Source organism: Brachycentrus maculatus, unplaced genomic scaffold (genome assembly GCF_059751285.1).
Source record: "Brachycentrus maculatus isolate JH-2025_06_01 unplaced genomic scaffold, ASM5975128v1 h1tg000077l, whole genome shotgun sequence".
NCBI classification, from domain to species: domain Eukaryota; kingdom Metazoa; phylum Arthropoda; class Insecta; order Trichoptera; family Brachycentridae; genus Brachycentrus; species Brachycentrus maculatus.
Window position 1 is genome coordinate 165,277 of NW_028280831.1, and position 13,703 is coordinate 178,979.

A 13,703-nucleotide genomic window follows, 5' to 3' on the forward strand; every position below is an offset into this window, starting at 1 on the left:
TTTACCACAAAATGACTGCCGAATAAATTAATGAGATAATATTTTCATTTATACCCTGCGATAAATTGTAATAATATATTTTTTACTTCAATTCGTGGTAAGAAGAAAAGTATTTTATAGCAAGTAACCACTCCGCCGATATCGTAATGTCAGATCTGATATTATTTCATTATTCACTGGTCATAAACATCCCTTATTAGACATTAAATGATTGATTTATAGGGAATCGGGCGGTGGAGGTTCGATGCAATTTCCACCAGACGGCGCCAGCGTCATTATACCTCCGAAATGCTCCACAATAAACATTTTCAATATCTGGGCTTACACTAATTGAAATATTTTATCGATTGTTACAGGGTGTGCCTTCGTCAAGTTTAGCACTCATCAGGAGGCTCAGGCGGCCATCAACACACTGCACGGGAGTCAGACTATGCCAGTAAGTGAAGACTATAAATAATCTATGTTCTAAATTATCTATGTTCGTATTTCTACCACAGAAATTCGCCAATTTTGCCAAATCCTATGAAACGATCCGATACTTTGAAGTTTGTAATAGTTTAAAAGAATTATTTTCATTCAATATCTTGAAATTTTAGGTATCAAAAACCTGCTACATTTCATTAAATAAATATTTATGTTTATAAATAAACAGAATAATATTTAAGCTTTTAAAAATCGCTAGCATATTTTTTGATGATTAATTAATGCATTATTTATAGTGCTTAATTTTAAAATCGGTTTTCTGAGCCTTTCAAATACCGTTAATATTAGCATTTTAAGTATTCAGAAATTTTATACGTTTTTACAAGATTCTTCGTCTGAATAATTAACGCTAAAATGCAGCGAATAACCATTTTAATTATACGATATGGATAACACGATATTAAACGGGTTATTATAATTTTTTTACGCAGCGTACTTTTCTAGAAAAAGAAATATTAACATTGTGTATTAATTCGTAATATTCAAGATAATAGTGTTCCTTTGAAACTTAATCTCTTGATAAAGATTTAGTTTTTGTCGAGTTGAGAAAAAAAGGATATTATTATTATAATATTTTCGTCAAAAGCCTCCATTGAGGGGTAAGAGTAATTTTCTATCATTATAGCATTTGGGAGTCAGCCAAAAAAACTGTATACTTTGCTTTCTTTATTACTTTCTCAGAATGTTAAACCTTTTTCTGCTTGGAAATTTTACATAAATTTCAATTAAGGTGGCCTTGATATGAAACAAATTATTTTGTCATAATAATAATGTGTTGGTGTAAAACAATAAGGTACCGGTCTTTATGTATGCATACATATATGTTAAATAAACGTATTTTAAAGAAAACTGCTTAATATTTCAGCTTCTAAGACAAATTTTATTCGAAGTGATGATAAAGTCTACATTATTTTTTTACTTTTTTTATATTTTAAACATAAAGCTACTGCTTTGAAATCAATTTTAAAATATCTTTTTTAATCTTAGAAATAAAAATTACTGCTTAACGTGAACAACACATCCATCGTAATTAAATCAATTCATCCCAACCCTTTATCTAATGAAATGACCACACTCGCCTGAGGCTTTCTCTACCCTTTACGGTAACAAGTCGACCGCCATCATCACTTAGTAATATTACACCTACTAAATATCTCTGAGAATATTTACATAAAATAATATAAAGAAATTATAGCTCTGTTTATCAAAGTATTTGGTTTTCGTACGAAGTTTACTGTATCTAAGGAATAGTGATCGTATTGGCGTTGCTATCCTTTGCAGATGAGAAGAAAATTCTTGTCTGAGTTTGACAAAGAAACTGGCTACATTATGAGCGCATTGGACTTTGGGGGTAGAGAAGGGTATGTAGGTTCTACGGTCTGGGTACGCACCAGGGTAGATATATGAAGCCCTCACAAGGCTGGTGTTGTGGCCACCTCCCTGAGAGACGAAAGGGAGTTGCACGACCTACCTACGACGTAGTTACGGTGTCACGCTTTTGTAATGGAAATCTGCGAATGTGTAAAGTTTCTTATTTCACCCTGTCGGACTTTCTTCTCGGTATTTTTCTTCGTTTAATCTTATTTATGTTGGCGTGTGGCTCTACTCTGTGAAAACATGGATTCTATCTCTTGAAAATGTGATTTTTAATGTAAGCTTCCTACAAGACACGCGTTCATAAATATTTATTTATACTGGGTAACACAATTTGAGTTAATTAGGCTCCAAACATTATCTTAAATTGCGAATATTTTTTTTTTCTTAGATTTTTTTTTAACTTTTTCGAAAAGAATCAAGTTTCAACAATTTGTAAATACCTCAATTATTTGGCTTCAATTATCATTTGCCTATTCTCTCCATACATTTTTGCACTTTAAAATCATGATATAAATAATATATCAACACTTTATTCAATAGCAACAAAAAAATCTATAATTTTGGAATGATTACCTACATAGTTCAGTGCTTCATACATTTTTTTTTCAAGGTAATGAATGAAAAATCTTTTGATATTTATTAAATATGAAAAAAGTACTGAAAATAAAACAACATAATATTAGTGTTCTCGATATAATTTATTTTTAACACTTTTTACGTTATTCCAAAAAGATCACTAAATAAATAAAAATCCCAATTATGACGTTTTTTACCAAAGCTTAGCGGTATGCGGCAGTAAAAATAGTTTTTTTTTTAAATAATCGTCGTACGGTCGAACGGTATCTTTATAAATTGTATAAAATCATAAAACTATAGAGTTCTCTTTCTCTTTTTCTTGTAAGAACAACAATATAATATTATATTTGAAAACATAATGTTTTCATTGCCACAAAGCATTATGAAACGTAGTCACACAAAGAATGTAATTTCCTTTGGTAAATAATAGTTTCCTTTCTCCGTGAAATTTATATATATATTATATATAAGCAAGGTACAATGGAGAGCTCTTGTGACCTATTTCCGATTTTCATTTCCAAATGCTGCCTGCTTGTCACCAGAGAGGAGGTTGACACGTTTATACATTTGTGACAGAACAAGGGAGGAAGGGCTCCTACAGTTCGGCGATGCGTGAATTCCGATCCATTCCTAACAACTTCCAACACCGGCCACTCCACAAATCAGCACTTTGTCACGCTATGCAGCGCAATAACCTACAGCTTTCCTCTCCGCCATTTCTCCCTTGTGCCACCACAAAGCTTAAGGAAATAATGTATTTAATAACTCGAGGTGTATTATAAACATTCCAAAAAAAAATCTTTATCTTACATTATGCTTATTGGAATATTATATTTCATAACTCCAGGTGTATTGTAGATATTTCTTTAAAAAATATATTTATCTTATCTATTGTGATTATTGAAGTATTATATTTGATTACTCGAGGTGTATTGTTTTCCTGAGAATTTTTTCAGTCTTGTGTTATGCTTATTGTATTGGAATATTATATTTGAAAAATCGAAGTGTATTGTTTATATTCCTGAGATTTTTTTCTATTTCTTATATTATGCTTATTGAAATATAATATCTGATACCTCGAGGTGTATTATATATATTCCTAAGAATTCTTTTTGGAAAATACTTTGTTCGAAATATGAATCATTTTCCTTTATAACGTCACAATATATTATAAAACAATATTAACAAAACATTAAAAACGGATAATTTTTTATGTTTGTATAATTTTAAAGTTAAGGCTTATTCAAACTTATACTATGATTTCAAGGATAAAATTTAAATAACAGTTAAAGTTTATATTATCTCAACGAAATATTTGTTATAATTATACTAATTGAAATTTATCGAGGGCTATTATTGTAAATTATTACCTCAAGGGTGCTGTAAAAGAGCGTAAATCTAGTTCTTATTTTAGCTTGCGATGTTAAAATGATTCATCATATTGCAATAATAATAGTAAGGATAAAAGCTTAGCTCTCACAGAGATCTTTATCCACCGGTTTTGAGACGCACACGTCTTTTTTTTTCAGAACGATCATTAGACCAGCATTCCAACAACCCATACACTGCAACCATAGCACTATATCACACATAGCACGATTCACTATTTATATTGCATTTTGGCTTTCAAATAGACCAACAACGCATGTGATTAGTATTTTGTGTAGATTCAAGTACGAATAGTGACTGTGATGTCTAGATTTATTTGTCCCGTCGATGAGACGGGTACGTCTTAAAACCGGTGATTCGTTAAGTACTAACATTTGAATATAATATCTAACCGTAAATAAGATTATTCGAGTATGAAAAATATACTAATTTTATCAATTTTAAATAAAATTCTTTAAAAAATTAAAAATTCAGTTGTAAAAAATATTTTTTTTTAAAACTCATATTTTCTTTGGCAATGACGTTATTGAAACTTAAAATTTTGTACCTATTTATTTTTACTAGTTAAAGTTCCTAATTGGAATAGTCAGCACGCTTGGCCACCGTGCTGTAGATCCCTGGTTCGATTCCCAGGGTGGGTCAAAAATATAAATAAAGTAAATTTTCAGTGTAATATTTATTCAATACAAATAACCCTGGACTGGTCCTAAAGTAGAAGGCTGATCACCTTTCCTCCATGTGTTAACGATCAAGATAGCACTGCTTTTATATGAAACAGTGCCCTATGCACCATCATAAGGGTTTGAATGAATGAGTGAAATTTCCTTACACGCAAGCAATACACACAAAATATAATTTCGTATCATAGTAATTTGAAAATAACTTCTTGGGATGGACTGGACGGATCTCGAAAGAATGGAGGTTGCACAATATTTGTGGCACAAAGAGGCACTCTCATCATAATTCCCGATTTATCATCATTTTACATTGCACATTTATCTCCCGTTCCCCAATGAAGAAGTACTTCCCGAGTTGATACCGCTACACGTAGGGCACACAGATAATGTCCTTAATACACGCCGCGGATATAAATTCCCTTCAGGCCAACCGAGAATTTAACAGTCTCGAGAATATCCCGAGTAAGCATAGTATGGGGAGAAACATAATTTACAAAACAAATATCTTAAAATTATTTCGGTTTTAGGCTGCTTTTAAGGGAACATTCGCGGTCTAATTAGATGAGAAATGAGGTATTTTAAATTATTCTTTCATTTTCTTTGTGCCTTACTCCCGAATGTTTTAGTAACATCTGCTCTGAGGTCTTTCGTCTTATCGAATGAATTACTTTCTGTTCAGGTACCATTTCCTTCATAAAATACTGTTTAACGTTGTATTAACAAAATATATTTAAATTTAAAGTTTCTCGAGGTCACTTCAAAATTATATAAATATAATATTATTTTTATAGTGAGAATTTATGACTTTCATAAAACTGTTTTTTTTATTATTATTGCTTGCTACTAACGAAATGAAAAATAATGCAATTTTATTTATTGCTAATATTATTTTTTCACATCTCATCAAAAATTAAGAAGAATATGGAAATCTGGGTATTTACGGGGCTGACGACAGTCATAGGCTGGTTTAAGTGATCAATTTACACGCGTGTAACATTCACCAATTCTACCCATTATTGACAACACTACTCAAATTCTTAGAAGTTATATATATGAACCAATTCTCAAACCTTGTTCATAAATCACTAGAACTTCACTAGAGACATCTATTGGTGAGATGAAAATAAACTTTTTACTGGGCAGAAACTCTTTTATTATTATGTGAGGTTCTATAATAACTGATTTATGTGATATCTACATCCATATATTTTTTTAATTTTTAATCACAAATGTCACGAAAAAGAGTTACAGAGACATTTATAATAGTTTAAATTCTGATACCTACCTGTCCGGTAAATATAAGAATTAAATCTTATAACTGAGAAGTGAACCTGAGACATCCAGTACGATAATAAAATCCACTAACCACTATATTTCGGAGGAAGGATAATATAATAATACCCACATTTAATACAAGCCTCGAATATTTATTTTAAAATGTGGGAATTTTTGATGTTGTGGGTTTTTTATTTCACCCTAAACGTATTTTGGTAATCACCCTTTGGCAAGGGACAAGCTCTTCGTTTCGGGTCGTGCCCTTTTACCTTTTAAACGTCTTCATAAAAGGATCTAATAGAAATACTTCACGAAAAATTCTTTTGATACCGGAATATCCTCATTTTATTGATTTACTAGGTACGTTTTCCTACATACCAGTATCGGAGAATTACCTCCCATATATTACGAGAAACGAGAGCTTTAATTATTATTACCTGTTCAAAGCATTAAAACAACTTTCTTGTACAATGCATAATTCACGTTTTGAAAGAACTTTATGTTTTAAATCATTTTATTATTATTGATATTTTAATAAAAGAACATTTATATCTGAATATTTATGATACCATAACATCCTTATTTTATTCATTTCCAAGGTCCATTTTCTTTCATACAAGTGTCTGAAAATTACCGAGCATATTTTACATGAACTTTAATTATTGTTACCTTTTTGAAGAATTTGAACTACTTTCTTGCAAATCACATAATTCGCGCTTTGAAAAACATTACTATTTTTTAGCGAACTTATATTATGAATATTCAAATAATATTTTATATATTTTTTTGATATTGCCCCTTCTAAATAAACTTTGTTGGGTATTCTTAGTTTGTGAGTGTTTATATTCATTATTTTAAACCACAAACATTACAAGAGGCCCCTCATATATTTTTATCATAACATATTATATTTATAAGAAGATATTTTAATAGGGGAGTAAAAAATATTCATTAAGTGGTTTCTCAGTCATTTAAATAATATCTACCCATAAAAAAAATTAAGTTTTACTTGATAACCACCAATTTTTCTTAAGTATATTTTTTTCGTACGGTGTTTGAAAATCATGCGCAATCCATCGAAACACGTATCAGAATAGGTTTTGATACAAAGTGATATTTATCAAAGAAAACTGAAATGAAAAGTGAGTTTTTAAAAAATCTGTAATAAAAATATATGAATTGTTTTGTATTATATTACCTGTCTAGATTTTAGGCAGGTGCCCTTTGTAATTACTTTGTAGCATGATTATTAATCATAAAACAATTATTATTTTAACTCGATTTTCATCAATCTAGGAACTCCTTTCAAAACCGCCTTATTTCAATTTAACTTTAGCCGAAGCACGTCAAATTTCTTAATCAAAATTCGTCTTGTTTTGGGTGTTTCTTATTCCATTCCCAGGTCAGCCGCCATCTTAGTGACTTTGACGCGCCCTCCACCCTTTTTCACATAACCGCTCCCCGCCCCTCGCCCACACACAACACTTTGCCAACTTATTTTTAAGCTCGCTTTCTTATACCTCTTAAAAGTAGAAGTCTTTATACTGTCAACGGCTCTTCGTCCTCGGCTGACATTAGCCACTTCTGCAGCTAATGTCGTAGCGGTGTCTCTTAGACTCGCGCTAGAGAATTACAGAGAAGCCGAATGGACTGTTATTTTTGATAGCGTCATAAGATGCACCTGCGGAGGGTGCCAATTCGTGTCTTGATTTTCACGACGCAGAGCCAAATTGTTTTTGTAAGCCCTGCCGACTCTGTTATTATAACATCATTTAGCAAATTATGTCACTTTCCACTCACGCTGCACTTTTACGTTGTAATTTGCACCCTCGGATGTAACGCCGGGGAGGTACTTAATGCACACTAGATAATACATAAGTACGTGCACACTTACTAAGGTTATTATTCCATTAACATTAACAATTTGAAAATCTATAATAATTTGGCTTTTACTTTATGGGACAACATGACGATAAAATACAATAATTAATGATTTGTATAAATGCAGATTTGAATTTATGAATGTAAACTCGACTAGTTTTACAGTCTACAAATGTTCTTTTGAAAATGCTAACTGAAATTAAAAATATATGTTTTTCTGGTACTTTTTGAAAGATACTCTTAATAGCATAAAATTTTATTCAAGTCGATTTATTGATTTTTTTTCTCAAAAAAAAATAATATTTGTGTTATTATTATTTACACCAATGGGTATTTCAATTTCATATTATTTCTGTAAACCTAAGCGGCTCAATATTAGAAATAGGTATCAAATTGTGGTAAAGTGGGTTCGAACCGAGAAACTCTGACTTCGACACTTTACGCGACAATTAAACTGGATATTTGTTTGAAATTAACTAGATAGTTTTTTTTAAATATTTTTATAATTACTATGGGCTAAATTTAATGAACTGCAACAGTTAATCTTCAAACCTTCATTTGCACTCGATGGTGCATAGGTTATTTTGACCTATAACACATGAAGGAAAGGTGATCAGCCATCTGCTTCAGGTATCAGTCCAGGCTTATATTGAATAAATATTACAGTGAAAAAAATCACTTATATTTATTTGCCCCCCTCCTCCCTGGGAATCAAACCCGGGACCGACAGTACGGTAGCCGAGCGTGCTAACCATTACACTACGGAGGCGGACTTTTTATGTGCGGTAATAATTAAAATGTAAAAATTAAGACAAAAGGTTAGGTTAGTATTTTATAAATAGTTTTAATAGTATATTTTTACGCGGATGGGTCAGTGCATTTAAATATATACAAAGTAAATATTTTCAATATAACTGTATAAAATCCGCCGAGTATGGAAATGATCCGCCAAAGTTTTGTGAATACGGCTTCCCGGAGTTCAGGTGCTCCCCGTGCAGACTTCGTGTTTCTCCGGCACTTCATTTTCATAAAATAACAAAAGCTAATTAGCTTACAAGTTGAATTTAAAATCCCCTCCTCGGCGCTGTCGAAAAGTTCAGCGTTCAAAATATGAAAGTTCGGAGGATAGGAGGCTCGGAGGCTTGGCTTGTTCACCGCGGCGGACGTTCATTAGGGGATGTGTGGGACCCGTTCGGGTTGTAAGGCCCCGGGGTCGAGATGACCCCAACGCAAACATCCCGTCTCGCTAATGCTTGCACAAACAAAAATCTGCATACCATCCGGGGTCTTTTCAGACCCTTCGCACTCACTCTGCCCCCGCGCTGCACTCGAGCGAACAGTTTGTTATGGCGAGCCTTAAATATTTCTAATATTATTCCATTTTCATATTCACACAAAAATACGGTCTGAAATTCAGTTTACATCTTTATTTGGAATATATTATGGAGGACGTGATCACCCAATATGGGGAAATGTGAGTTTGCACTAATTACGTGCATCCACGTCTCCATTTAATGCTCCTCAGAAACTGGGTTTAATTAACCCTTCACTGCATGACTTTTTTTTGCATGACTGCATTGACAGTTCGTCTTCGAGAGACATGTGAAGTTATTATTTTGGCGTTCATAGCGCGTCTTTTGGCTAAATTATAAACTATATACTTGAGTTATGAATGAATCTAATCAGTAACAACAAAGGATGGCTGCTTATATTTGTAAAGAACGTTTTAACACTAACTTTTGGGTATGTGACAAATTTGATACATTATGCAGTGAAGGGTTAATAAATGAAAATTTAATAAATAGACTCACTTGAATGATTCACGTTTTTATATTCACAAAATTAAGTTTACAAACAACTAAGATTACAAATTTTAGTACTAGGTTTATATTCACAAAAAATATTCAATGGTACAAATTTTATAACGACGATGCACTGATGTAGAATGTGGCGGCAGTTCACACTGCTGGTGCGGTGGCGAGAGAAAAGGTACTTCACCTCGTCATCGCTTTTAAAGGCGTGGTGACGTCATGCTGATCGCGATGGCACGGTCGTCTATGGTTCGTCATCATCAGTTCGTCTATGGTGGTCGGGGCCGAAAGAGGCACCATAATATAAATGCCATACTTTTCTCAACTTGATATGAAACATTTATCATCCATCGCTTTTTTATGAAATAATATTTTTTTCTTCCTGGCTTCATCCCAACTTATCGTCTTTGTAGACTGCTGGGGTCAGCTTTCCTCGTCCTCAGGTTGTAGGTCCTTCTGTCATGAACAACGTCACCTAGGCAATTTCTTCGAACCATGTTCTCTCTTTGTTGCATCCATGATTTGTTTTTGGTCTTCCTCTAGATATCTTTTGACGAAGATCCATTGCTATTGATTTTTATGAAAGAATATTGACTTGTTTAAAGTTAACGCCAGTAAAATTATAATTTTAATTGATTTTAATTTGAAATATGATATAAAATTTTCAATTCATTGAAAAATAGAACAAAATCCTTTGTATTTTATTTTCATTGTATCAGTGCAATTGGATAATATCTCGGAACGTAATCAAGCATCAAGTTATTCAGTAAAATAAAATGAAAATAAATATTCAGGAAAGAGCAACTGCTACCTTTGTGACGAATAAATTGTCGGTAATTTCGGGGCAGGCTGAATCCGCGGCGGCCGCTCCGTTCATTTGCATAGAATAACAATTGGCGAGTGCTCCACGGCTCTGGCGGCTCCTGCCGAACGCCGCCATCCCGCCATCCCGCCATCTACGCAGAACCCGGGGCTATATATGTATCTCGGAAACTTTCGAACCCGCTTCTTTTTGGTTTATCAATAACACCAGAGGTACGGAGCACCGCAAACTTGCCAGATTTCTTCCGAGCAGTGATTTCAGAATCCATATAACTCCCATTTTATGGAGAAACATTATTCCCAACTCCGTATCTCACTGCGAAGGTAAAATATGAAACGATTTTTATACCCCGAATGTTAAATTCGAATGATTCGGTATGTTATGATATATCTTATTACGATATGTGAATGTGCATCGGAGATAAATGTGGATATATTACGGCTTCGCAAACGGAGATATAAACGCGAATTTATTCCTAAAACTTATCTTCGTAAATCAAATCAGGAAGCTTCGTATGAATTATGTAAAAGAAATAAAGTTTTAATGATATATGCCCATACTAGAAAGTTATCAAAGGAAACGGAATTTATTACAGCACCCGTACTTCTTTGTTAACAAATACGTTATTTCCGATTTCAGCCCCTATTAGAGAAAATATATCATGATTTTAAATCCCCTTAAGGTAGTTATAAGTAAATTTTTGCGAATTTATTTATCATAATACGTCTAATGAATCATGGAGTAATAATAATAAGAAATTTTCTACTGCAAACTTCCCGGCTTAATTTTATACTTCGGAAATTATTATGGTTTCTTTGTACAGGGGTGTGATTTATTTGGACAAAGTAAATAAATACTTAAAGGTAGCTAGAGAAGAACGCTCGGAGTAATTTAATAGAATGAAATACAGGAAATAATTTATTCTAGGGGTTTGAAAATGAATACGAGCTTAAGGTTTTGCTTTAAATTATTGTTTTATATGCATTCATTTTGGTTCCAAATTTAATGATATCACTACCAAAACTAAACGTCATGATAGATTTGAATAGATAAACATTGATCTTTTAATTAATAATTCTACGCACCTTTTATTAAAATCCTTGTTCTTTTAGAAACTCGAGAAAATGTTAAATGCTTCGGTTTTTAAAATGGTGTTTTAATTTAATATCCAAAATTATAAGACTTAATCAAAACTTTAATGTTTAACAGTGTTTTGTTTAGCATTGGATTTTTTACAACGTTTTTCTTGTCTTTATCAATATCTAGCATCTTTCCCAGTATCTTAAACAAATAGTTCAGGAAAAAGTAAACAAGATGTTGTTAGTAAATCGTATTCTCAGTGGGCTAATTAATGGCAAAGAGAAACAACCGTATATTTAATCCATCTATAAATATGACGCTCTTCCTCCCAGGAAAGCTTTTCAGCTCCCTTTTTGGGCATTAAACTGACTTCTCTTCTTTGTAAAATATTCCTCGTAATCCGGCGAGCATGAGAAAATAAGTTTTTACCTCATTAATTTTCATTTTCATTTTTACACCCCATCTTCTCCTGATAAGTTTGGTTATCTTTGAAGGTCTGAGGAAAAAATCTCAAGGCTTCAAATACGTCTATCTAAGTAGATATTTATTATGTTTTATTTTGTAAAAAAAATATATTCCCTTGAGATAATAATCCGATAAAAGGGTATTTGAATATTTCAGTAAAATTCACAAAAATATACCAAATTTGACCTGGATTTAAATTACAAATATTCTTTAAAACAGTTCTATTATTTATCTTTTTTAAAAATTGAAAAGTCTCCTCACTTAAGATACTCGTATGTCGAAAAAAATACTTTATAATTCATTTTAAGCTTAGGAATAATCACCTTGTTTGCCTTGCAATTAATACATATTATGATAACACTGTGTCGATTCGATGCGGTATCCATACACCATTGGATAAAAAAAAATATTTTCAAAAACCGTAAATGACAATTTATTTTTAACTATAAGATAACTTTTTGTTCGTTCTCGTATCTAAAAAATATTCAACATTTTTCTCACATAAGTTTATTAATCCGTAATGAGCACCCTAATATCGTAGTCTTGTAAAAATGTAGAAATTTATAGGGAGCGCGGTATGTCTTGTGACTCCGAGAAGGCTACATTTCATCCCCCGCTCTTCCCTTCGGGGCTTTGTGTAAAACAATTTAAATTCCCTCAGCAAAAGTAATTAGGGATATTAATACCCCCGCTCCATCTGGATGAGCGGAAGTCTGCACTTTCAGATGTCTGAAAGTAGTGAGAATATCCTGAAAATTTTCTCATATTACAGTACGCCCGGGAACAAGAAAGAATCCTTATCCTTTACTAGATCAATATACCTACGCATTAAAAATACCTTACGGTTCAAGAATGTACTTTTTAATAGAATCTGCGTAAAGGCTACACAAGAACACGGAGAACAGCCTTAAAATCAATTACGGCAGTATTAAAAGGCCATAGATCGTTGCTCAGAATGCTCGGGTACTATAAATTTCTACATCTACTTTAAACCGACTATACAATTTCAATGTAAATATATTCTTAGTCTTTATTTTTTTTAAATGGATAGGTTACTATGTACAAACACATATATAGGTCTGATAGCATTCAGCACTAGACCTTTTTTGTGAAATCGTTGAAATACGAGATATATCCGTATTTTTAGGTTGTATCAAATTTAGATTTGGCACATAGTTTACGTTTTCTTCTGTAAGAAATATGCAAATATATGGCTTCATTTTCATTGCATATCGTTACCGAATAAAGTGCTTTTGAGGTATCAAATTATAAACATTAAAACCATGAAAGACTTTCCAACGCAAATTGAATGGTTTCCGGTCGCAGCATAAAAGATTCCCCATAAACGATATTTCACCCCGACCAATAGCTCCATTGAGTGTGTCGCTAGTAAAATACTACATCCCGTATATCAACTGGTCGTTGTCGTATTCAGTTATGCTTCTTTGGCCTATACCGTCATATTTTCAATACCTTTCTGGCCTAAAAATAAATTTGAGATATTACATGTTTAATATATTTATTTTTTTGGTATTTGCGTAACGTTATTTAGTCAATAGTTGATTATGTTTATGATATTTTCGTTAGTTACTGGGTTGGAAGATATTTTTATCGTAAATTAAAATAATTTTTTATTTTTAATTATTCAACTTTCTGATAAATCATTGTTTTTTTAAGATAATTATTTAATATTTTATAACTTCAATCCTCAAGGATATATAAAATATTCTTTTCCAAATTTCAATTTAAAAATAATATTTATTATATTTGAAAGTTTAAATTATTATTAAAACTACAAAAAAATGTGAAGCTTCAAAATTTACATTGTATACAAAAACATGTAGCATTAATATTAAATTATTTTGT

At 32.1% G+C, this 13,703-nt stretch overlaps 1 protein-coding gene across 7 annotated transcripts in view; it reads left to right on the forward strand.

Annotated features, from left to right (window-relative positions):
* Positions 1–13,703, forward strand: part of bru3 (CUGBP Elav-like family member bruno 3) — a 207,418-nt gene that overhangs the window by 117,362 nt on the left and 76,353 nt on the right. For all 7 annotated transcript variants that reach the window (XM_088257255.1, XM_088257256.1, XM_088257261.1 and 4 more), the window contains exon 4: positions 357–436. In XM_088257255.1, the coding sequence (XP_088113381.1) occupies positions 357–436 (80 nt within the window). The remainder of the gene's footprint in view (positions 1–356; positions 437–13,703) is intronic.